General features: G+C 47.5%; 2 protein-coding genes across 53 annotated transcripts in view; one reads left to right on the top strand and one right to left on the bottom strand.

Moving 5' to 3' along the window:
- The window catches only part of r3hdm1 (R3H domain containing 1), a 32,419-nt gene extending 18,778 nt beyond the window's left edge, over nt 1-13,641 (bottom strand). For 20 of the 45 annotated variants that reach the window (XR_013467126.1, XR_005713684.2, XR_013467128.1 and 17 more), the window contains exons 1-4: nt 13,426-13,562; nt 6,863-7,010; nt 2,929-3,118; nt 336-353 (exon numbers count right to left, since the gene is read on the bottom strand). Coding sequence is in view for 33 of the 45 variants with exons in the window: in XM_040193768.2 (XP_040049702.2) it covers nt 336-353; nt 2,929-3,078 (168 nt within the window). In the remaining 12 variants the exon portion in view is untranslated. Of the gene's footprint in view, nt 1-335; nt 354-2,928; nt 3,119-6,862; nt 7,119-10,288; nt 10,805-13,425 lie in introns of those variants that run through there. The other 25 variants (XR_013467131.1, XR_013467132.1, XM_078099135.1 and 22 more) reach the window with 7 other exon arrangements.
- Nucleotides 13,576-22,528, top strand: part of zranb3 (zinc finger, RAN-binding domain containing 3) — a 53,719-nt gene continuing 44,766 nt past the window's right edge. For 5 of the 8 annotated variants that reach the window (XR_013467143.1, XR_013467141.1, XM_078099300.1 and 2 more), the window contains exons 1-5: nt 13,576-13,715; nt 14,895-15,068; nt 18,946-18,964; nt 19,329-19,507; nt 21,764-21,995. Coding sequence is in view for 6 of the 8 variants with exons in the window: in XM_078099300.1 (XP_077955426.1) it covers nt 14,923-15,068; nt 18,946-18,964; nt 19,329-19,507; nt 21,764-21,995 (576 nt within the window). In the remaining 2 variants the exon portion in view is untranslated. Of the gene's footprint in view, nt 13,924-14,625; nt 14,770-14,894; nt 15,069-18,945; nt 18,965-19,328; nt 19,508-21,763; nt 21,996-22,528 lie in introns of all 8 variants that reach the window. The other 3 variants (XM_078099320.1, XM_078099311.1, XM_078099305.1) reach the window with 3 other exon arrangements.

Genomic DNA, 22,528 nt, shown 5'->3' with positions numbered 1-22,528 from the left:
ATTTCACAGTTTAGCTGACAAGTCTTTTCTCAGGTGGCCGACGGCTGCAATGATTGGAGGAAGCACTTTCACTTTCACACAAACCCAAGCCGTGACGTGGTTTCACCCCCCAACCCCCGTGTGGGAACATCAGCAGTGATACCAGCAGGCATACAGGACATGTCCATTTGAAACTGCCTTTTTTTACTATCTTTTTTAAAAAACAAACAGGCACAATTCACACAAACGTCGGTTTGGGCAACACGGTACAACTTCCATCACACAGCGCAATCCAAAGTGCACATTACACGGGTTGAAGCATCCTTGCGCATCATGCATGTCGGAGCATACCGTACCTTAGAGTACTTCATGGGCTGTCCACAGTGAGAGAGGGGGCGAGGGGTGGCACAGAAGCAAAAATCAAACAAACCACAGAAGCTTGGTTCGGGCAAACAGGATTGTTACTTTGAGAAAGTGGAAAGGTTTGAATTAAATATGACCGGCCTACATTTTGTGCATGCGTGTACTTTTTGGCTCCTTATAAATAAATACAGCAAAATAAATTCATCCAAAGGCAGGAAAAAATAAGGATAAAAACATCTACCTGATATGTTTTTAGGTGTGCTCCCATTGTGTTCGCATTGAACAAACAAAACAAAAAACACAAGAATTCCATGCGCGGCATGAAACCTTCGAGTTGAGCACTCAGAATTTCCCGGGAGCGCAAATTAATTTTGCAGAGCATATTCTACCAAACCGGCTGCACTGTGGAGCCCCCTCACTTCACACAGGCACACAAACACACAAAAGCCAGACACGCAGCTGAGAGCAGTTGGGGTCGGTTGTATGCGCTGCTCCCGCCTGCATTTAGCTGTCATGTGAATCAGACCCCGACACTGGAGGTGAGACAGAGAGACAGAGAGAGAGAGAGAGAGACCGCCACGGCAGTGTGTGAGACAGCTTGGTGCTGTGTGCTTCACGCGCCAGTGGCTGTGTGTGGGTTTCTGTATATATGTGTGTGTGTGTGCAAGCAGAAGGCCTCTCAGTAGAGCACATAGGCAGAGCAGGGGAGGGCGAGACCTGGCAGGAGCCATTTCAGGCAAAATTGTAACAGAGCCCAGGCCTCTGCATCCTAATCTCAAAATGCGCACACGCGCACACACACACACACACACACCTGTCCTCTGAAATCAGAAAGGACAACCCCTCCCTCCCTTATCGAGCTTGAGGACCAAGTAACACCTAGGAAAATGGGCCGCTGTGCGCCCCGTCTCCAGCGCTTGTGACCTCCCCCCTCCCGCCGGACCGTTTCCATATCAAGTAATATGGATGAAGGAAAGAGCGGGGAGGAGAGGGCTGGGACCACGAGCGCACCACTACACCGGCTAATTAGGCGGCCAGTCGGGAAAACGAACAATGCCGGCAGGAGATAAAAGGAATGGGGAAAATGTAGGGGGGGGGGGGGGCGGGGGTGGTGAGGGAAAGGGCTGAAGTCAGCAGAAGTAGGACGGTCACCAGCCACCTGCCGCAGAGGACAGGAGCTGGAGAGCTGGAAGCAGATGGTGTCAAAGTCACCCCCTCTCACGCTTTCCCCCCCACCTTTCTGCTTCCTCTGTCGGAATGCTTTTCCACGTTACAATCCCCGCCGCCACCCCCCCCCGTCTCCGCCTCTATTTCTGAACATTCCAGGCATTTAATCGGTTCCCCTACACGGAGCAGAGTAATTAGCCGCAGCTCCTCCCCAGCCCAAGAGAATGACGGGCGGTCAAAGGTCGGGGGACTTGTCCTCGTGTGACGAGGAGAGACAGAAGGGACGGAGGCTTGCTCGGGGTGAAGTTTGATAAAACAACATACAGTACGAGTCTCGTTTTGGCCACTGGAGGGATAACTAGTCTAGTCAGACCTGACGCTAAGCTAAGCCGATCGGCGACTAGCTGTAGCATGGCGGGGTGGCTTCCGTTCTCCGCTCCCCTCGAAGACAAAATCGCCGAGGCTACATTGTAGCGCTGGAGCCGCTGTTGAGCGAGCTCAGGACAGTCCGTTAAACAGCACTCTGTGCTATCATTAGCCCTGTTAATCTGCTGGTCATACCAGAACAAGATGAAGCTGGAGCAGCAAAATGCCCGAGTGTATTGAATTGAGCAATGGTGCGTTTTACTGCTCATGAAGTCAACCTCATATTTTAAGGATGACTATATTATTATATTATTCACATAGCATAACTGGGTGGACGAGCCTTCCAAATCATCGAGACTACCACCTTCATGCTTAACTTTTCACCGCTCAATAACCCCCTCATCTTCTCGTGCTTCATCACCTTCCTCCTCTCCTTGACCCCCCCCAACACCGCTCGCTGCTTTTATTCTGAACCTCGCGGTTAGGGGGGGCGGAGGAAGTGGATAAACTAGGATTTGAGCTCACGATTATCTGCCTGCCCGTCTCACTCGCTCCGACTTCTCCCTTCTGACCACGAGGACAGTTTGGCCTGAATCGTATTTTTAGGTCGCGGCCAAAAGACAAAGATTTATTCTCTTCTCCCTGGTTTTCCTCAAACCAGCTAGGGAGGCATCTAGCGTGAGGCATCACCTTAAAAGGCAAAATTTAAATTTAAATTTCCCAGCGTCCCAGAGCACATCCACATCATGATGACAAAGAGACCCAATTAACTGGCAGTGTGTTTGAAAGTGATCTAAGCCGTTGGAGGATTGATGAGATTCACTGGTTCCTACTTAACCACGTTCGGTTTTGGTAACGACAGAAGAAGTCGAGCCCAGCATTATTATTTCGATCGGTGCAGATTATGCTTTTGGGGGATCATTTCTTCCTCCCTGAATAGAATACGTGACAGCTTAAGGAATAGCTAAAAAAAAAAAAAAAAAGAAAAGTCTGTCAGAGCATCAAGCCAGTTCGGGCCGAGGAACATCAACAAAAACAACAGCCTCTCTTTACCGGAGCGTCCCCGTTGTTGCTGCTGTGGTCGTCTCTGGCGGTCTGGCTCTGGTCGGCGACCTCAGAGTCGGCGCCATCGTCTTTCGGCGGCGCGGGGGCGGCTTCGGAAACCTTCATCGTTTCAGCGTCGGCTGTGTCGGACATTCTCATTGCAAAGTCTTACTGGGAGATGCAGCAGAATGCGGAAAACCTGAAAGAGACATTTGGAGGGGGGGCTTTAGTCCGGTTGACCAAATAATATTTGGCGAATATTAAGCAGTTTCAATTGGAGATTTAGCATGTAAAAGATATGAACATGTGGGTGTACATGTACATGGCTTGCATATAATTGGGTCAGGGTTCATTAAAATAATGATTTAATAATAATTAATAATGTTATTGTGCATTTATTAATCATTTTTTCGAGCTCTCTGAAGTTTTTTATCTGCTGGTGAATACTATGACAAAATACATCAATACGTCAACGGCATTTTGTCCTTTCATGAGTCAAAAATATAAAATAAAAAAAACGGACCAAAATGTATTTTATTTTCCTTGACAAATATCATACTGTTTTTTGTTCAATACAGCAGTTCTGTGTCACGTCGTCCGGAGTAACCTAAATTTACCAATGATGACATCAAGTAAAGAAAAAAAATGTCAGCTGTTAACATCAACTAAAAAAAAACAAAAAAACAAAAAAAAAATCTTTGACCAAGATAAGACAATTCAACTGTAAATAAACGTATACGCTACAGCGCTGAGACTCGTGTCCGGTTGTGGAGGCCTCGGGTCGTCATCCTCTACACGGAGGAATAAAAACAGTCAGTCAGTGTTTAAACAAACAATTTGAAACTATTTCTGGATAATGTACTGAGCAAGCAAAGCCATAATCAACACAAACAAGAATATGTCTACAAAAACACGTATAGGACACATTTGACATAAGCTATTGTTCAATAAAAGTAATGAATCAAACTTACTTGTTCAAGATGCTCTTCATCTGCGGTGCGCTCCATCTTGTTTTACATGTTTTATTTTGAAAGTACTGCAGCAATAATAACTGAATGATTTGCAGCATGTAGCAAGTGCAGATGTTAATTTCCCATGGAGCCGCCTGGCTAATGTTTTCATAGCGGCCATTGAGAGTTGTCGTAGCGACGGCTGCACGGGGGGGCGCTGACGACTGCACTGATGGGCTCTGTGGCTACGTGGAAACTCGACGTGCGCCGCGAGGAAGGTCTGTGAAGTCGCCGGGAGGCTCGGGATGAGGAGGAGGAGAGGGGCTTGGTGTCATGGACACAGGCTGTGATCATCAGTCACTCCTTTCTGCCGTCCCAAAGCAGCAGCTGCAGACAATGCACGTGATTGGACAAGACACCGTGGGGGGGGGGGGGGGGGGGGGGTCTTCGGGTTGCACCCTCCACTAAAAATGCTAAAAAAACCTTTGACATGGATGTTTGCAGAAATCTGAAAGAGCCGTGGAGGGTTGCGGGTTGGACCAAACCTTTATTGAACCCATGAGCCATTGATACATTGCCGTTTCATATATATCCAGACTTAACAAATGAACTGGAGAAAAATGTTATAAGTCTAAGAAAAGACGGAATCCGGTCTGCGCTGCCTTCTTATTTCGCACCATGTAGCCCCTGTTCCACACAATGGGATTTTGTCGATGCCATCGCTTAATCTGTGCCGCTTTTTAGCCGCTCCGTGTGAAAGTATTCATGACAAAAACGACTCGCGTGGATGAAAAATGTGCCATCCGGTGTGTTAAGGCCTTAAAAAGGCAGTGAAACTGCATAAAAAGGTTTAATTCAGTATTAAACTTAATTTGGTAACAAAATAAATTCCGTAATATATATTTTTTTAATATATTTTTCATGTGAGAAAAAAAGTGGAATACTGTAAATAATTTACAACTACATAAAAAGATATATTCTAAAAATATGTTTTCATTTGCTCAACATCTCCAATGACATGACAATAGTAGGTGCAGTAGTCCAAAAACTTATCTCATGCATGCACATCACACTCTAGACTACACCCAGAGTTTGGTTCAAACGATGTGCTTGGAGTGTTAATATGACTGTGTTAGATTTTTTTAGAATTTTTAGAATTTTTCAGAATAAAAACTGATTAAAGCAGCAGCTTTTTGCCTATGGCCCGCTGCAGGAAGCCATTGTGTAATGCCGTGACCTCCGTGTGTTCATATCGTCGTGCGAGTACATGCTGCTGACGTGCCCTCATTATGCAGTCGGGGGGCCCCCACGCAGCGAAAACACTCGCACTAGACATGCGGAGGGAGGGGCAGACATCTGCTACACGGGAGCTATGATTAATAGGTTAATTAGAAAAAAGGCCCATCCAAGTCACGTCAAAACTGGAGACGCGTGTGACGGCGCCTAGCCGATCTGCAGGGGGACAGGGGCGGGGGGGGGAGTCATCGAACAACTTTCCCTTTTGGTGGGAGAAACTGACTGGCGGCTGCTCCCCGTGCCGCTAACCCAATGCGAAGAGGTTAGCTGAAACGCAGCTGGGCCCTGGAGAGTCACATGTTGAATCCCAATGACCTGTCAGAGGGTTCCACAAAAGCAACGCCGGCTGCTGCTGCTACTTTACATTATTTTTACATTCGGAGAGGAAAAACAGCTTAATACTCCAGAGTGCCGGGCGCCGCCTTTGAATATTGAGTGCCTGGCGCTGACATTCTGATGATGAGTGAAGTCTCTCGAGTGAAGATTTGCAATTTATATATTTTTTTTCCAGGAGCCAGGCCTTGTGACGGATCGCCGTTTTGTCCCTCGCCGAATCATCCATTCTTCCTGCCGCAGTTTTTTTTATATCATGGGACCGAAGCGTTGGACTAAATTTGGCTTCAGACTTTGATGCATCCCGACTTGGCCGCCTCGTCTCTGGCGGCGGCGGTAATTTCGCCGCGCGCCTTCTTGGAACTCCTGATGTTCTGGCTGCATGAGTAATCTAGATCATCATTTGATCCTTAGTGTTGCATTATGGGATCGGATGGGAATTTTAACAAGGAGGCAAAAATTGGTCTCACACAAGGGAGAGTGAAAATGGGCAACGGCATATCTTTCTCAAGAGATATGTATATATTTAAGGCTCTCCTAATATCGTAATGTCTTATTATGGAATACTCACTCCGTGTAATGATAGCTATTTGCTTTTATGCTGCGATAGGGTAGTAGGAGAAAAACTTCTAACTCGGTTTCCCTGCTTGGAATGGCTTTCTGCTCCACCGGTTATTCGGACCAGCATAAACCTTTCCCGGTGTAATGTAGTTTGTTGAGTTTGAAACTCATTGCTTGGCGGCCATTAACGCGTCTTTTCCCAATTCAGAGCACACTGATGTGAGAAACAGGCCATCGCTGCATTTCTAGAAGAGTATGCTGGTCTTAAGGCTGAGATGAGCTCAAAAATTAGATTGACTTGGCATAGCACAACTATTTAATTGGTGACATTGTACTGCTGCAGGGGGAAAGACTCAATGTGGGTTTTTTGGAGAAGCAGGGCGGAGGGGGTACGATCAAGTGAGAACATGAGAATAACAGGAAATAACAGGAACATGTTATTCCTTGTGTTTTTATGGAAGTAGTAGCTGGTGAGTCATGTAGATATGGTGAAAAAGATATTGTTGGTTTAAAACAAAATGATAGTTGAGCTCTACATTTCTATCACAGCACATATTGGTCATATTAAACACACATTAGGTAAAAACATAACTTTTCTTAATATCTTCAAATGGACATTTAATCTTTACATTTAATCACAAATTGTTCTGAACCCGAATATAGAGCCCAGAACGCCTACAGTATATTCTACAGACTTTTTTGTTGCACTAAATTTCGACAGGGTGCATTCAGATCTCCACAGGATGCGCCATACTGCCTGATGCTGCCTATTCTTGACCAACACAAGCAAAGAGGAGACGTACTTGGTGCGTAGCCAGTGGTGGAGGGTGCAGCTGGTGAGGTCGATGAGGCTGAGCCTGCCGGTGCCATTCGAGACTTCTCTGCCCATGTCGGCTTCAGCTGCTCTGAACGGCAACCGGGGCCTCCGGTGCCCTCGTGACCCCTGCTGACCTGCGGGCGAGAGAGGCGGGCGGGGGGGTTAGCCGGGTCAGAGGTTCGTGGGAAGGCGGGTGATTGGACCGACAGCAGGCTCCCAAACGTCAGCTTCTCTTGAGATATCTTGAGATAAAAAAATAAAAAAAACTCATGTGTGAGTGTGTGTATTTCTGGCACTGTGCGTGCCTGCGCGCCATGAATAATTAATAAGCGCAAGAGATGGGAGTGCGAATGAGGCAACGGGAGAAGGCACCCCCTGCCAGCCTCTAAAAAAAAACAAGCATTAGGAATTCAGGGAGCGGCAGGGGCTCAAAAAAAAAATCCTCTGCCATTTGATGGTAGATAAATTGCAAATCGCCCGGTTTACAATCTCAGATGTTTGAGCGGATTCCCCTCCAGCTAAACGGTGGAGCGACACTGCAAAATTGTGCCAGCCTTTTCCACAAAATTATTATTATTTTTAATTTACTGTGCGCATCCTGCAACTGTTGTGCCGAATTGCATCTTTAATTCGGCAGATAATGAGACATTATTGACGGACTTCATCAGATTAGGGCTGAAGCAAAGTATCATTTCATTATTGATGAATGTGCCCATTATTTAGTCGATGAAACATTCGGTCAATAAAATAGTGCTAAAGGCTTATTTTTAGGTAGCGTCTATCAATTTCTTGTTTTGTTTGAGCAGTCAAAATCCCAACTGGTTTACTCACTCTTTAGGTGCCGATGCAGATTAGTGCGTACCGAGCGGATACCACCGTTTGATTAATTTTGTGTGGGCTTTACAAAATAAACAAATGAAAATAAAAAAATTGAATTAATCAGTTACCGGCCTCACTGCGTCGGAGAGACTGGGATTGTGCTTTCATAAAGCGACAAAAGGTCCAAGAATAAACACGGTCAATATTCTTTGAAACAAACAAGAGATTAGAATACCAGTATATAATGTAGAAACAGAATAGAAATGCACAGATCCCCATTCCACCAGATTTGAGAGTCAGTATTGTTCAAGCCGGATCCAACGTTTGTTTTTTGCAAGAAACAAAATAAACAATTGATTGAACGACTAAATCCATTACTCGGTTACTATGCGATCATTGTCTCCCCGCGTGCCTCTCTCGGTGTTCACGTGTTGGGAGCAGCAGTCTTGGTGAGCGCTCAGCCCCGAGGGAAAAAAGGTTGAGTTGACTCCCTGCGCGCTTTATGATGTTCCCTCTCAGCGCGCGGCTCGCTGAAGACGGCGATTGGTGGGAGTCCCGGGGCGCCGTTCGCTTTTAACAACCCTCACCGACGAACGCCCCGAATGACCCAAAGCAGGAGCGCATTTTGGGGAGGGAGGAGGAATCCTTGTGATAAGCGGGAGGGCCGAGGCAGGAATCATCCATCACCGTGTGTCATTTCTATAATTACTTACATCTGGAAAGTACACAACCTGGCACACGCAGTTTTGTAGGCTGTGATTTAGCAACAATGTGCTGGACCGGCAGCTGTAACACACACACACACAGGAGTCCGGCAGTTGGGATGTCACAGCGTGTGTGTGTGTGTGTGCGCACAACAGACTTGTCAATAAATAAAAAGTTTTGAAGGACGCAAGGAAGAGTCGACATTTGCTTTGCTGCAAACACACCTTTGGAACCACACGTGCACACACACAGGCACTCAGCATGTGAACCGGTGCGCCCTGCCGCATCGCGCCGTGGCTGCACAGGGAGTGGTTCATTGGTATTGCGTCCGCCGAACAGCAACCTTAAAAGAGGCTCCCTGAGGCGTCAGTCGCACCATCGCCATCTTGTATTGCTGTGTAACCTCTCTCATGCACGTACACACACAACGATGTATCACACACACCTGCACGCACAATCGCATGAATGTGTCAAACCCTGGTATGGTCAATTAGAAGGGGATCTTTTAAAAGAAAGAAATCTGTAAGACCAACACAATGCAATTAATTAATTAATTTACCTTCACCACCCCCCTGCCCCCAAAAACCCAGTTGGGGTCACGACGGTTGCCTTGAAGTGAGCAGAGTTACTCATACACCGGCTCTTAACGGACCGCTCTGACGGCTAATAGCACTCCATGGCGAGTTAATGAGATTTTTTTTCAACACACACGCACTTCCCCCGCCCCCCTTTCACAAGAACACACATACCTCTCTCTCTCTCTCTCTCTCACTCGCTCTATCTCTCTCTCTCTAAAGGACTAACCTTTCCCTCGAACGCCTCCGCTCCGTTCTGACCTGCGTGGATCAGCGCTCTTGTCTGGAGCTAAAACACGGCACTAACTGAGTCGAGCACCATCGAGCCCCATCAAGCCCCCCCCCACACTCCATCCTCGTCAACCACAAGAGCCTCTAAGCAAAGTATAAAAACAAAATACCGGACTTCTAAACCTGGACATTTCTGAGCCGCGGAGCGACGCGTTTACCCCCCCCCCCCCGACACTTATCCCCCAATTCCTCGACATACCGTGCTAATTGCGCAGCGCGGTGCGCGCTGACAGGGGAGCTGCGTAATTGGACTAGAAAAAAACGATTAGTGTAAAGCTTATGAAATTATATCGCTTTATCGCGCCGCTTGCCTGCATTTCTCGGGCAAGCGTCGTTTTAAATAAAAGGAGACTGCTTCTAACTGAACCGAAAGAAGAGAAACATAAACAGGAGCAAATGAGCCTCTAATCGCGCCTCTCGCTTTGCCTCCGGTACGCACGGAACATTAATAAATTAAATCCACAGCAGAGTGTGCAGGTAATTCATTACCTTTCCCACAGGAGAGCCTCCGGGGAATATCAATCACGGCAATTAGAGGAGGAACAATAAACAGCGCAAAACTAACATGCAAGTCTAGCAGTTTTAATTTCTGGAGCCCAGAGAGGAGACTAACATAAAAAAAAGTCTGCCAGACTCATTAAAAGTCCATTTGCAGTCCACACCTGCAGAAAAACAGGAGAAAGGGGGAGGCTTGGCTGGAGAAGCCTCTTATTGGCTGATCTCGGCTAATTGCCCTCCTAATGAAAACGCAGCGGCAGCATTGGAGATTTGGGAAAGCTGACGGCTCGATCCGCCGAAGTGCGCTCTGTTAACAAAACAGCCACTTGCTGTCAGGAAACGGTTTAAGAAGCCGATCAAAAATAAGGTGTTTCGCATTGATTCACGCGCATGCAACAGGCGCTCGCCTCGGGCAAAAAAGAAGAAGCTATAAAACAATGTTGAAAAGGCATAACAAAGTAATGCTCGAGAAATAAGATGAAATCGTAACAAGTCAAGTAGAAATTGGACGATGGAGGACCTACCTGCCCCGGCAGCTCTGCCCTCCATCCCTTCTGCTACGCAACCATTTAGTTTCCATTGCACAGGAGGCACTATCTGCTGGAGAGGAGGCTGGAGTCGCCTCCCAGCTCGCTCCTCGGCAGCTGCCTGCTGCCTCCTGCTCGCCCGCTCGACTGAGTGAGAGCGGAGGACGGGCAGAGGGGGGTGTAAAAAGGGAGAGGGCGAGGAGGAGTGGGTGTCAGATGGAGAGAGAGAGAGAGAGGGGCGGGGAGGGAGAGTGCTGTGCAAGCACAAGTCTACCTGCCACAAGCCATCAAGCCAGCCAGCCTTGGAGACAGAGCCAAATCAACAGCTGGCCCCCCGTGTGACGTCAGAGCCTCGACAGCCAGTCACGGCGGCCCGAGGCCGGCCGCTGCTACGGAGGGACGGCCGAACCAAAGTCACCGGCTACACGGGGCTCTTCATTAGCCACTCTGCTTTAGGATGGAGGCGGGTGGAGGAGGAAGAGTTGGAGGAGAAGGGAAGGGCAGCCAGGGACATGGGACGCAGAGGGGAATGAGAGGAAGATGAGCGAAACGGGGAGGTGTGGAGGGAGAGAGCAAAAGGAGGCGAGGGAGAAGGTTTTTTAAAAAAAAAGGGCAAACGGGGAAGTGGAGGAGAGGGTGGAGGGACGGGGATCGACGTGTCCGCGGCCAGCTAGGTGCTCAAAGACCAGGTGGAGAGTCGATGGGGAGGCGCTGGCCGCTGAGAGGCCGAGCTGTTCACTGGGCCACTTTCCCATTGAAGCTGGCACCCTGCTCTTCACACACACGCACGTACACACGCGCGCACACACACACACACTGCTACAGCTAATCCCACTGAGAGAGAGAGAGAGAGAGAGAGATACCAACTGAAACACCCACCCATTACCCAGACAACACCGCAATAGACACTCTGCTTTCAACAAAGTCTCACAGGAGCAGCTAGAGAACAATATACAATATACTGCGATGAGGAAGCCACCTCTAATAGAAATCACACACATTGTTTTCTGTCATCAATTATTCGCTCCCTTTTGCACACGCGACAAAGACGCAACATTCAGCCGTGTAAAATAAATCGCGGGCGCCGCCCGTCGCCATAGTGACGGACAGGCTGTCCCTAGAGTCCAGACCTCCACATCGATATATGGGTGAAAGAAAAAAACATGCAAAAAGTTACTGCTGTCACTTAGCAACCGGCATCGCCACGGGACTCCTGATCCATTCCCATCATAATTGTGCCGTGTTCTCTGAAGAATTGATTTATTTTGCTTCCTCAATCTCGTGATCAAGGTCACCGATTGGACAAACAATTCACGCAGAGGTGGATGAATTATTTAATGGGCCGGACCAAATATTATGGGAACAGCAGAGAGCCCCCGCCCCCCCTAACCGCTTCCTCCTGGGAGGCGATGAATTATTTAGCCATTGGGGCCCCGCATCTTGGGTGAAAGCTATTACACAGCATCATCCACCCATTCAATATCTGATAATGTCATCATCTCCAAACGTGCCCTATAGCTAACCCGCGTAATGCATGGTCAAAAAAGAGGTGGTTATAGCAAACAATTAATAGCATTTTTTTTGCCTGGTGTGGTGTGGGGGAGGGGGGGCTGCGACACGGATTGCAGACAATCACAGGGCAATTAGAGCAAATATTTAGTGACTGACACATTCCGACGCAGTAGACAATCCTTAGGATCGACATTTAGCGCACGCGCGCACACACACACACACACACAGAAAGATCTGGTCCGCGATCCCCGCAAAGACGAACACATCGTCTCCACTCTGCAGAGCAGAGCCGTGGGGGGTTGCGGTGGGGGGGCTGGGTCCCGTCTGTACCCTCCACCCACCAGGCTCCGCTGGTGCCTTAATGAAAACGACACCATCACGATGCTCGGCCGCTCTGCGGCGGCACCGTCTCGATCTGAGTGTGTGAGGCTGATAGCCGGGGTCAGGGCATCCGAATTACAGCGTGCGGGCGGGGGGTCACTTATTACACGTGTAACACAATCAGTTATCAGATGTACGATTTATGGCCTTTTGCTGGGAGAGATCTACTTCGCATCCGGTTTCACCGCCCAGCTGTTTAATCACTGGCGGGGTTGTGCCAAACGGCTTTATGGTTCAATGCTACGAACTGTGCTACTGTATAAAAAGTAATTATGTCATTAGTATTAAAACTAGCACAAGTAACTTCCTGAATATCAGAATGTTTAAGGGGCATTATATGCACCGTTTTTACATTCATATTTACAATCAAGTTATACGCGACCATCCTATTTTCGTCATATGACATGTATTAATACGTGGGCTCGATTAATTACCGTGCGACTTGTTTCTTTATAGGACGCTAGTCTAGTATCTACCACGAAGAGGATTTTGTGATATGCTTCATATCAGAATGAAGGCGTGGAGAATGAAATGGATAAGCATGGCATTTGATTAATCGTTAATAGCAATGCAACTTAAATGCTAGTTTTTCGCTGCGAGCCCGTGGAACCAGACTCCATTGCAAATCTAGGGAATGTATCGTTTCCTTCGTATCGCCAAAACCACAAAGCCCCTGAAAACATTCAACATGTCGGCCTGATACTTGATACTTATAACTAAAATTCGGCCGATGAGACATTTACACAAGCAGCTTGACGGTTTAAATAAAGCTCAATGTATTGAAAGGCTAACCATTACCGCGGGTACACACTGTTCGTTGCCGCATATTAGCAGGAGAGAAACAGCCGCACCAGGCCTAAAAGTTCTTGAATTATTATTTATTATTAAATTACTACCATTTGCCTTTTAGGACGAACGCCGAATTACAGCAAGGTCGCTTACAATTTAGAGACGTTTTCTTGCCAGCCGTGTACTTTCGCAGAGGAGCACGGCAACGTTATTAGCCACAATTGTCGTGTCGGGTGCTAAGCTAACGATTATTACCTGCCTCTGTGGCTTGCTAACGCTCGAAAACGGCCAAACACCGGCGACGTGCGCTGTCACGCACTAGCAATATAACATGTTTATTGCTAACTAGCTCGTGTTACATGATTACAACAATCCGGTTAACGTTTTTTTTTGTTAAACCGAAACCGGTAACTATTGGGACAAGACACCCCAGATATCTAATGTTGCCTTACCGCTTTTGCTTTACAACCGGTGCACAGCCGTAGCCTCAAAACCGAGGAGTGAGGTAACGTTAGCTAGTGTCGGTGGCGGAGTGAAGGAGAGAGGCGGAGGAGTCCAGCAGGCTGAGGGAGTGCGTCAGATCCTCACGTTCGATACGTAGAGGAGGGGGGGTTGAAAATATGTCACGTCTTGCCGTCGCTGGATTTTGTTTGTGTGTGTGTGTGCGTGTGTTTCGACAGCACGCATGCACGCGGTCATTCCCCGCAGATATTGTTTGCCGTTGATGCGTATGTTGTCCGAGGTGAGTTGTGATAACACTAGTTCGTAAAGTGACAAGCGGTCGGGGGAATTACTTTGGCGTGCTGCGGATGCGCGGTGGTATAAACCGAGTGAACCGTCGCTAACATTCCCCGCGAAACTTTTTTTTTTTAGTGATTCCGTAGTCTGTTGTTCAATAAACAACTAACGTTGGCGTTAGGTTTCTGTGCTTCATTCCACTGTCTTCCCGGGTAGGCAAACCACGCATGCACTTCCTAAGATACCACTGTGGTTTTACCTGTTTAGCTTTTGCTAGCCCGATACTTTTACACGCGTGTTATGTGGCCGAGCTCTGCACCCGAGTCACGATGTCATAGCAACGCTGCACGTGGCGTATCGACTCTCCATGAAAGAGGCAATTTGAGACATTTAGCTGTTTCAAACAACGTGCAGAAAATGTTTATTCGCTTGGTAGTTTCCTCCACTGTGCACATCTACTGGGTTTTCGTATCCGGTGTATAAAATGAAGAATCTAACGTTGAGAGCTTTTATTTATATAGGTTTGTTTACTTCCGTTTGCGCTACAATCTGCCTTCAAAAGTCACGTAGATCTTTGCACACTTAATGGATATTAATTGCCTGTTTCCCCCTAATCTGCAATATTGTCCTTTAGTTCGGTTAATATATCGCAGCTAAAGTTAAGTTATGTATAACTTTAGCTAGCATAGAATTAGAACTTCGTTGACTTCAACATGCTGCTCTCCAGAAGAGAACTTTGAGGCATTTAAATGAGGTGGTTTGGGATTCAAATAAACCACCAATGAATTTGTGGTTGTTGCAATCACATAGAATTATATAGCGTTAATTAATATGATAATCTCTCCAAAAAATTATTATTTCAATGTACATATTCTGTGCATAATGCACTTAAGGATATAACTTTTGCCTTTTAGCCCGCGCCTGACCAGGACGGCGGGAGTTGACACACTAAAAAGATGCGGCTGTAACTAGTGGCTGCTGAGACGGGACACTTTTACTTCCTTCGGCCATCGTACTGCGTCCCCCGGCTTTGAAAAATTGCATTCCTGTCAGCACAGGTTGGCAGCAGAGGAACACGTGTCACCATTATCATAAAAAAATGTTGAAATCAGCAATGAGTATAGCGTATTGAAAGTCTCAGTTTTGTAAGTGTTATTTATTTACCCCTTCTGCTTCAAATCAGGGGCCGAGAAACGGATGAGGCCTTGCAGATGGAGATGGACGATAACGGCCTTCAGAGCTCTCGCTGTGACACAAGATGGTCACAGCAACTGTCGGGCCTTCCTTGCAAGCTCCTGCAGCGCCTGATGCCTTTCCAAAGGGAGGGGGTGGAGTTCGCTCTCTCCAGGAACGGACGGTGAGCAGTCCGTTGCATCGAGAGTTTATTGTTTGTTTGTGGTTGCTCATTTTTTTAAAGGTAATTGTAGAACAAAAGGTCAGCTTGTCAAATAAGTAACGAGGAAGAGGCATGGTGTTTAGAAAGTGTTGCCCCGTGTTTCTTTCTTTTGATATTTTACTTCCTGATGACGAAAATAACTCAAATCCTTAACGTCTTTACCATAATCAGAAAACTCTCATTTCCAGCCTGTAAGTGTTTGACTGTGTTGAACATAAGCGGGGGAGGGGGGGACCAGGACCCTAACCCCTCCCGCCTGTGGCCTGTCAATGTGGGCTCAGGCTCTCAGGAAGGTCAGCACGGGGGGGAGCCAATCTGAGCGCCGCCGCCGTGATGCGAGGAGCCATTTATCGATCCGCAGAACACTTGGAGACGCTGCTCTGTTACACAGGGTGGAAGGTGTGTGTCTGTGGGGAGGCGGGTCATGTGTCAATTGGCTCTCTCTGCACCATGTGGACGGCCACCCCGGTCAACTGGCATCGGTTTGTCTCGCTGGAGACGTGGCATTAGCGTTAGAAGTCGTAGGTGGAGATGGAGCCCGGAAGCAGAGTGAGCATGTGACGCGAGTTAGTCTGTTTTGTATTCCGCCCATAGCTGCGCTTGCCAGGCTCTGACTGGACAATCACTGGCCAGCGGAGGTGGTTCAGACAACGATTTGTCGACGGAGCACATATTTACAGTTAGCGTGGAAGGGGACGAGAGCGGAATGCCGTTCTGCGGTCAGGCTTTCACCATTGTAGCGGGCGATGCAGTGCGGGCTCTATGATCGAAGGTCCTATGTTCACTTACAGGCAGAATCATTATTTTAAAGTTTCGTGTTGGATGATGAAGCGACTAGGAAGTTAAAATGCAGCGTTTTAAGCCTGCAGTAACAAACAGACAGACGGCAAAGATTACAAGCTAAAAAAATATATTTCGTAGACAGTAAACTTGATCTTTCTTTGTATTTGTGGCACCCTGCTGTTCCTTATTTGATCAATGAAAATCCTGGAAAAGATATTCAAATTAAAGCGGCAGTGCCCTCCTCTCTTTTTTTTTTACTTTTCTTCAGCAATACTTACAAGACTTCCAATTCTACTAATCGAAGGCAGATTGACAAGCAAACATGAAATAAACAGCTTCATTGTAATAACTCCTGAAACGCATCATGGATTGATGTTGGATATCTAACAGCGTGGGAGGATCTGTGCGGGGATTTTTTTCCGCTTTTTAAAAATAAAATCTCATACTCCTTGCGTCCAAGAGCACCAAACCCCAAAAAACATCAAGACGCTGTAGCAATTCAGACGCCGTGTGTAGGAAGACTGGTGCGCTGTGGCACAGGGCGACAATAAAAACCCTTGAGATGTGGTGGATTGTTGGGCTCAAGTGGGCCCATTAGAGCGCTGACATCTGCATATATTCAGCTATCCGAAAAACATCCGTTCACCCAGGGCACATCTGTGGATTGCGGCACCGTGCGACCTTGAAGAAAAAAAAACAACATTATTTGTCACTTCCATTAAGGTGTTTACCGCAGCCGGATGCGAGCCACGCCGCTCGCCTCGTGTGTTCTGTGTGCTTTGATTTGTTGGGAATATTATTGCGGGCGAGCGGCCGTGCTTTTATTGAATAAGGAGCCGCTCCGCTGGTGCGAGGGGGGGGGGATCAATAGGCAGTCTGTGCGTGAGCTCTCCCTCCCTGCGCCCTGCGACGGCCCCCGGACGGAGATGCGGCTTGGTGCTCTGCGTGGATTTATTTGCGCCCATAAGTACTGAGTGAGAGTGCTCACCTTAAAATCATTAGGTGCCGACTCAGCAGTTACAGCCCTGAGAGGACGATTGGGCTTATTCCAAGAGTTCGACAGTCCTCCATAAACGCCTTTAACAGTTTGTTCCATGTAGTTGATGTCGTGAGTTTGTTTGAACAAATGAATGGAAAATATTTTTTATCAAAGGCTTTTTTTTTCTTTTTTAGATGTACATCAATATCATTTTAATTGAACGATTTAACACCAGAAAAGAAGAACAATCAAAGTGTTTCAACTAGTCGAGGCTCATCTGAGGCCAGAATTCAAGGGAGTGGTCACAGGACACAAATCTCGAGAGCTGCTGCACCAGACCGCACAATAATTTGCCCAAAGAGCTGATGTGGTTAGCATTGTCCAATCCCTTTTATTGGATGTCCGACACTGCCGTCGCTGAATCCAGGCTCACAAGGATCCCTGCGGACTACAATAGTTGTAGTTGTGCATTGCCCCATATAGCTGTGCTAACTTTTCCTTCACATACACACACACACACTCTTGAAACCGTCGACTGCAAGCTGTAAACCAGGCCAAACACTTTTCTTAACCCCGCTAAAAGATTTGAAGTTAATTTACAACACACAGCCAAATTGCTCTCTGAATCTGTTGTGCGGCGGCTTTCCCGCTGACCACTGCGCACACGCGGCGAGGAGGTCAAACCCGTCAAAGCCATTTCCTGACACTTTGGGGCTTGTGGCACTCGGAGATAACATTAGAAAGACGGGGCCGTGCCGGCGTCAGGCAACGGCGCCGCAGCATCCTCGCGGTCTCAAACCGTCAAGACCGACACCCAGGGTTATTTAAAGCAGAATGATTAATGTGCTGGCAAATGGCAAGCACCTGCCCCGGACACACTTCTGCAAACCTGAGTGTGTGTGTTTACATGTGAGTGTATATCTAGTCATTTTGCTTCTTTTCTTCATCTTTTTTTTCTTTTGTGTGCATTTCTTTTTATACTCTGTGTGTGTGTGTGTGTGTGTGTGTGTGTGTGTGTGTGTGTGTGTGTGTGTGTGTGTGTGTGTGTGTGTGTGTGTGTGTGTGTGTGCGCTCACATTGCGCTGACTGGGCCTGTGTGCTGCGGTGGGCAATTAGAAAAAAACACCAGTGGCAAGGTGCACATTAATCATGTTCCTCAGCTGAAAGAGAGAAATGGGGCGGAGACGGGAGGTGCAGCGGAGGGGGGGGAGAGAATAATGAGAGAGCATGTCTGAGGTATTCAGAGCTGCTCGGTCGAGCCGCCTGCTCTCGACACGGTGTTGGCAGCGTTTATGAATATGCAAGGTCATGACAAAAGGGCCCCCGTATACACGGGGCGGGGGGAGCCGGGGTTTGATCTATCGGTGCTTCCTCCACAGTGGGGGACAACTTCAGCCAAGGAATGTGTCACGCTCTCATTGTTCCCTTTATCATGCGCAATGTTAATGCCGGGGTCGGGGGCGGGTGGGGGGCCTTTAGCTGCCGTGTGGTTGGCCAGGAGAGACTCATATTTGACACAGGTGAGGCGGCAGTTTGATGCAAGTTTAAGGTTCAGATAAAGATATTTAGGCTTCTAGCACCATTTCACTGGTGAAATGTTTTTTTTTTTTACAAATTTCAATCAATCAAAGTTTTTCATTGGAAGACTTGAGGCTTCATTTAATTAAGGTCAACGGAAATAAAGATCCTCCATTCCCTTCCTGAAGCCCAACCGATTGCTGCTGCAATTTTTAATCTGAGTCTTTGAGACACGTAAGCCGACTTCATTATAAAAACAGTTAAAAAGTTAAAACCTTCCTCTAAAAAAATAGTTTGACTTTGGCAATTATACTCAAGCCTCTGCATCACCCGGCGTGTTGCTCCCTGGTTTCAAGTGACAAAATGGGACCAGGCGTGCCTGTGTGTGTGTGTGTGTGTGTGTGTGTGTGTGTGTGTGTGTGTGTGTGTGTGTGTGTGTGTGTGTGTGTGTGTGTGTGTGTGTGTGTGTTCCCAAATTCCCTCTGAGTCGCTGTGGACCCTCCTCATAGCGACGCGTTCGGGCCTGATGGGTATTCTCTCTCTGCTTCTGTCTTTCAGATGTATGATCGCTGATGAGGTAAGCACGCGACAACGCTGGCTCAGGAAATCTGCTTTTCCCAAGAAGAACAAGAACAAGAACAACACAAACAACAACAAAAAACACATAAAACAAATAAATAAATAAAAGGAGCCTGTGGCGTCGGTGCATGACTCCCAAATGAATTTGTCAGCCCTGTGCAGCGCTCCCGAGCGCCTAATCGCTTTTGACACCAGAATCATTCTGAGACCTTATTACTCTGGGGCCTTGCATCAGCTCGGCCGTCATATGCAATTTGCCGCAGATTGTGGCGTCGTGCGATTGACTTGCCTCTCTCGCTCCCCCCTCCCCCCCCCCCCCCCCCGCCACCCCGCCCTCCCCCGTTCGATTTCGGTCGCTCCAGATGGGTCTCGGGAAGACGGTGCAGGCCGTCGCCGTGGCGTACGCCTTCCGGCAGGAGTGGCCCCTCCTGGTGGTGGTGCCCTCGTCCCTGAGGTATCTGTGGATCGAGGAGCTGGAGCGGTGGATCCCCGAACTGCAGCCTGGAGACATCAACCTGGTGGAGAACAAGAGCCACACCATGTAGGTGTTCGTTTGGGTTCATGCTTCTCAACCCGTATGCAGTGCAAGTCCAACGTGCACTTCTTCTTATCTGTTTTGGTTTCCAACATCAAGTATCTTTAGCTGCTAAATGCTACTAAATCACCAGCTAGTGAATTGTTCATTATGGTCAGTATGAAGGCGAATCAAAGTCAAAATCCGAGAGCGCAAATCCGGTCCATGCTGATTTTCCTCTGATTTGCCGTCATAGGTCAGATAGGTAGAAGCACAACTCTGTAGTATAAAGTACTTCATAATACAACATGCATCCGGTTTTGCAGAATCATAATCAAAATATATCATTGGAATTTTTCCCTTGTGCTTTAGATAGACAACACACAGTTTAATCTGTGAATTTTAGATTAGCTGTGGATATGTGTTTCCTTTAATGAAAGGCAAATATTAGCAAAGGATGAGCCCGGGCTGCTGTCAAACTGCTTATTAAAGCTGCACTTTGAGAGCCATAAAGTCAAACATTCAGAAAAATACTCTTATAAAGACTATTCCTACTGCATATATCACTATTTTAAGTTAAAGGTCACAAATTATCAAATTAACAAAATCAATCTTTTGAGATGTTAAAACTAGGAAAAAACTTTTGTACTTTAATAATAAATCAACAATACATTTGAATTCATTCTTGTCGATAATAAGCGGATAGAGACACTTTTTGCACGTTCGCCTTGTGGCCGGGATGTGTCCAAACGGAGCGCATAATCCCGTGGATTATGTTCATCATACGCAGGATTATGTAAGTGAGAGGTCGCACGCAGCCCCTATTTGAACTTAACTTGAGGGCAGAGTCACAAAAGCGATGGTAATCCTCTCGACGCGGTGGGACGAATATACACAAACACACACACGGCGTGATGGACGGAGAAGTCGTGGCTGACAATTTAATCTCGGAGTGTCCCCCCGGCGTCGGGAGTGGGCCGGGACCCGGTGTTTGACAGCGCTGACAGACGAATCACGTCAATGCCAGCGTGCACAATATTGAACAGGAGCGGAAATTCTTTTCCTCTGGGGGGGGGGGGGGGGGGATGCTGCGGCGGAGGAATGCGTCTCATTTTCACAGCTGTTCGTATTGATTGGGGTTTTGCTGTTGGACTAATACTTTTATTATCATCTCAACTTTCCCCTAGTTCCCACTAGTGTTTTTTTTCCCTCTCTTTTTGAATAAAACAAACTTTCTGTAACTGCGACTGAGGGGAAAAAACAGAAGAAAACAAATCTCTCATCACTCACGAGGTGCAAAAAGAAGTTGTGAAAGCCTTCTGGGGGGGGAAAAACGCGTCCTTGAACCGGGATGTGTTAATGACTGTACGGCGAGGAAAGAGGGAAAGAATTATGCAGCATCTCCTCTCGGTGTTTTGACTCACTCGTTCTTCAGTAGAACTTGAATGGCACCTTTAGGTGTATTTCATCGTTGGAATTGTGTGTGTGTGTGTGTGTGTGGTGGAGACAAAGAATTAGAAGCTGACAGATGCTGGGGAGTTTTAGAGTTCTCTGAGATTCTCATCCGAGTTCCTGTGAAGCCGAATTCCACCTTGCTCCGTTTGTTTGTTTATCTGCTTTTGTGTTCGTTGGGGGAGGGCGTGAACTCGAAGAAATATTTAAACAAAAGTGCAATACAGCCCAGGATGGAAGTGTGTGTGTGTGTGTGTGTGTGTGTGTGACATTTATCAAGTGCACACACACACACCATTTTTGAATAGGGTTTGCTTTACCTTGAGGGCTACGCAGTAAAGCAGATGTTGAGTTTGTATTTAGCTCTGCCCGTTGACACCCATTTGTCAGCGTTTAAGATGACTGCAGTGTAAGAAAAGGATTTGGCCGTCCCATCTTCCGTAACACGCATTGTGTCAGAGCCCGGCGTCTCTTCTTCCCTCTGCGCCGCAGGGCTCCTTTTGTTGTCTTTTAAAACCGATTAAAAACACATCAGTGATCCCCGCGGGTGACGTTTTTCCGTCACTAGGACGCCGGTGGGCAGCGCGGTTCATTTTGACTCCATCTCGAAGAGCTGGCATTCTGCCTTTTTTTAAAAGTGCTCTTCTCATCAAATGTGTATAAATCCACGGCTGAAAATAGGCCCAAATTGATGCGCTGTTTTCCCTTCTTTAAATAGTGTTTGCTAAAAGAGAGCATTTTGTAAACATCAACAATTACGTATTTCAAGACGGATTACTTACAGTGAGTTTTGAACTGTGTGTGTGTGTGTGTGTGTGTCCCTCCCTACAGGGGCATCTCCAGCAGTAAGGTGACGGTGCTCGGCTACGGCCTGCTCACCACGGACGCGCGCCCCCTGGTGGACGCTCTGAGTCGGCAGCGCTTCGCCGTGGTCGTGGTGGACGAGTCGCACTACCTCAAGTCCAGGAACGCGGCGCGGACAAAGATTCTGGCACCCCTGATTCAGGGCGCCAAGCGGGCCATCCTGCTCACCGGGACCCCGGCCCTGGGTCGGCCCGAAGAGGTAAAGCAATCTGATAAAAGGGAATTTGGGGAATTGCCTATTATGGGAGTGAGCTTCCATTTCTTTTTTCTCCTTGCATTTTCAAAAGTCTTGATTCTTAACCCAGACTAATGAAGAAACATTAGTGACTCGCGGCTCTTCTGCGGCTCCTCACAAAGCGCCTTCTCGCAGCGAAGGTAGATCGCCATGGCAACTTGCACGTTGCGCTCTGATCCAGCACTCAAAAAGCCAATTAACTCTCCCCGGCATCACTTATCCTCCAGGATCCCGTGGTCTTATTTCAATAACCTTTTGTTGCGCAAAAACTTCATTTGCAAAGGCCGATATGAACAGACACCGCTCGGCAATAAATGAGACATGTAATAAAATGAGGCGCATGGGGAGGGAGGGGGGGGGGACTATTGAATTTTGAGACAATAAGAAGGGCTGCTCACAGGACAACGGTGTTTTGAGAGCGCCGAAGTCGTTCCCCATATCCATAATGATTTATTATATCATTTTTATATATGGCGCTTCGAAGCGGTGGATTGCAG

This window comes from Gasterosteus aculeatus, chromosome 1 (genome assembly GCF_964276395.1).
Source record: "Gasterosteus aculeatus chromosome 1, fGasAcu3.hap1.1, whole genome shotgun sequence".
NCBI classification, from domain to species: domain Eukaryota; kingdom Metazoa; phylum Chordata; class Actinopteri; order Perciformes; family Gasterosteidae; genus Gasterosteus; species Gasterosteus aculeatus.
This window is presented reverse-complemented; position numbering and strand designations above follow the sequence as displayed.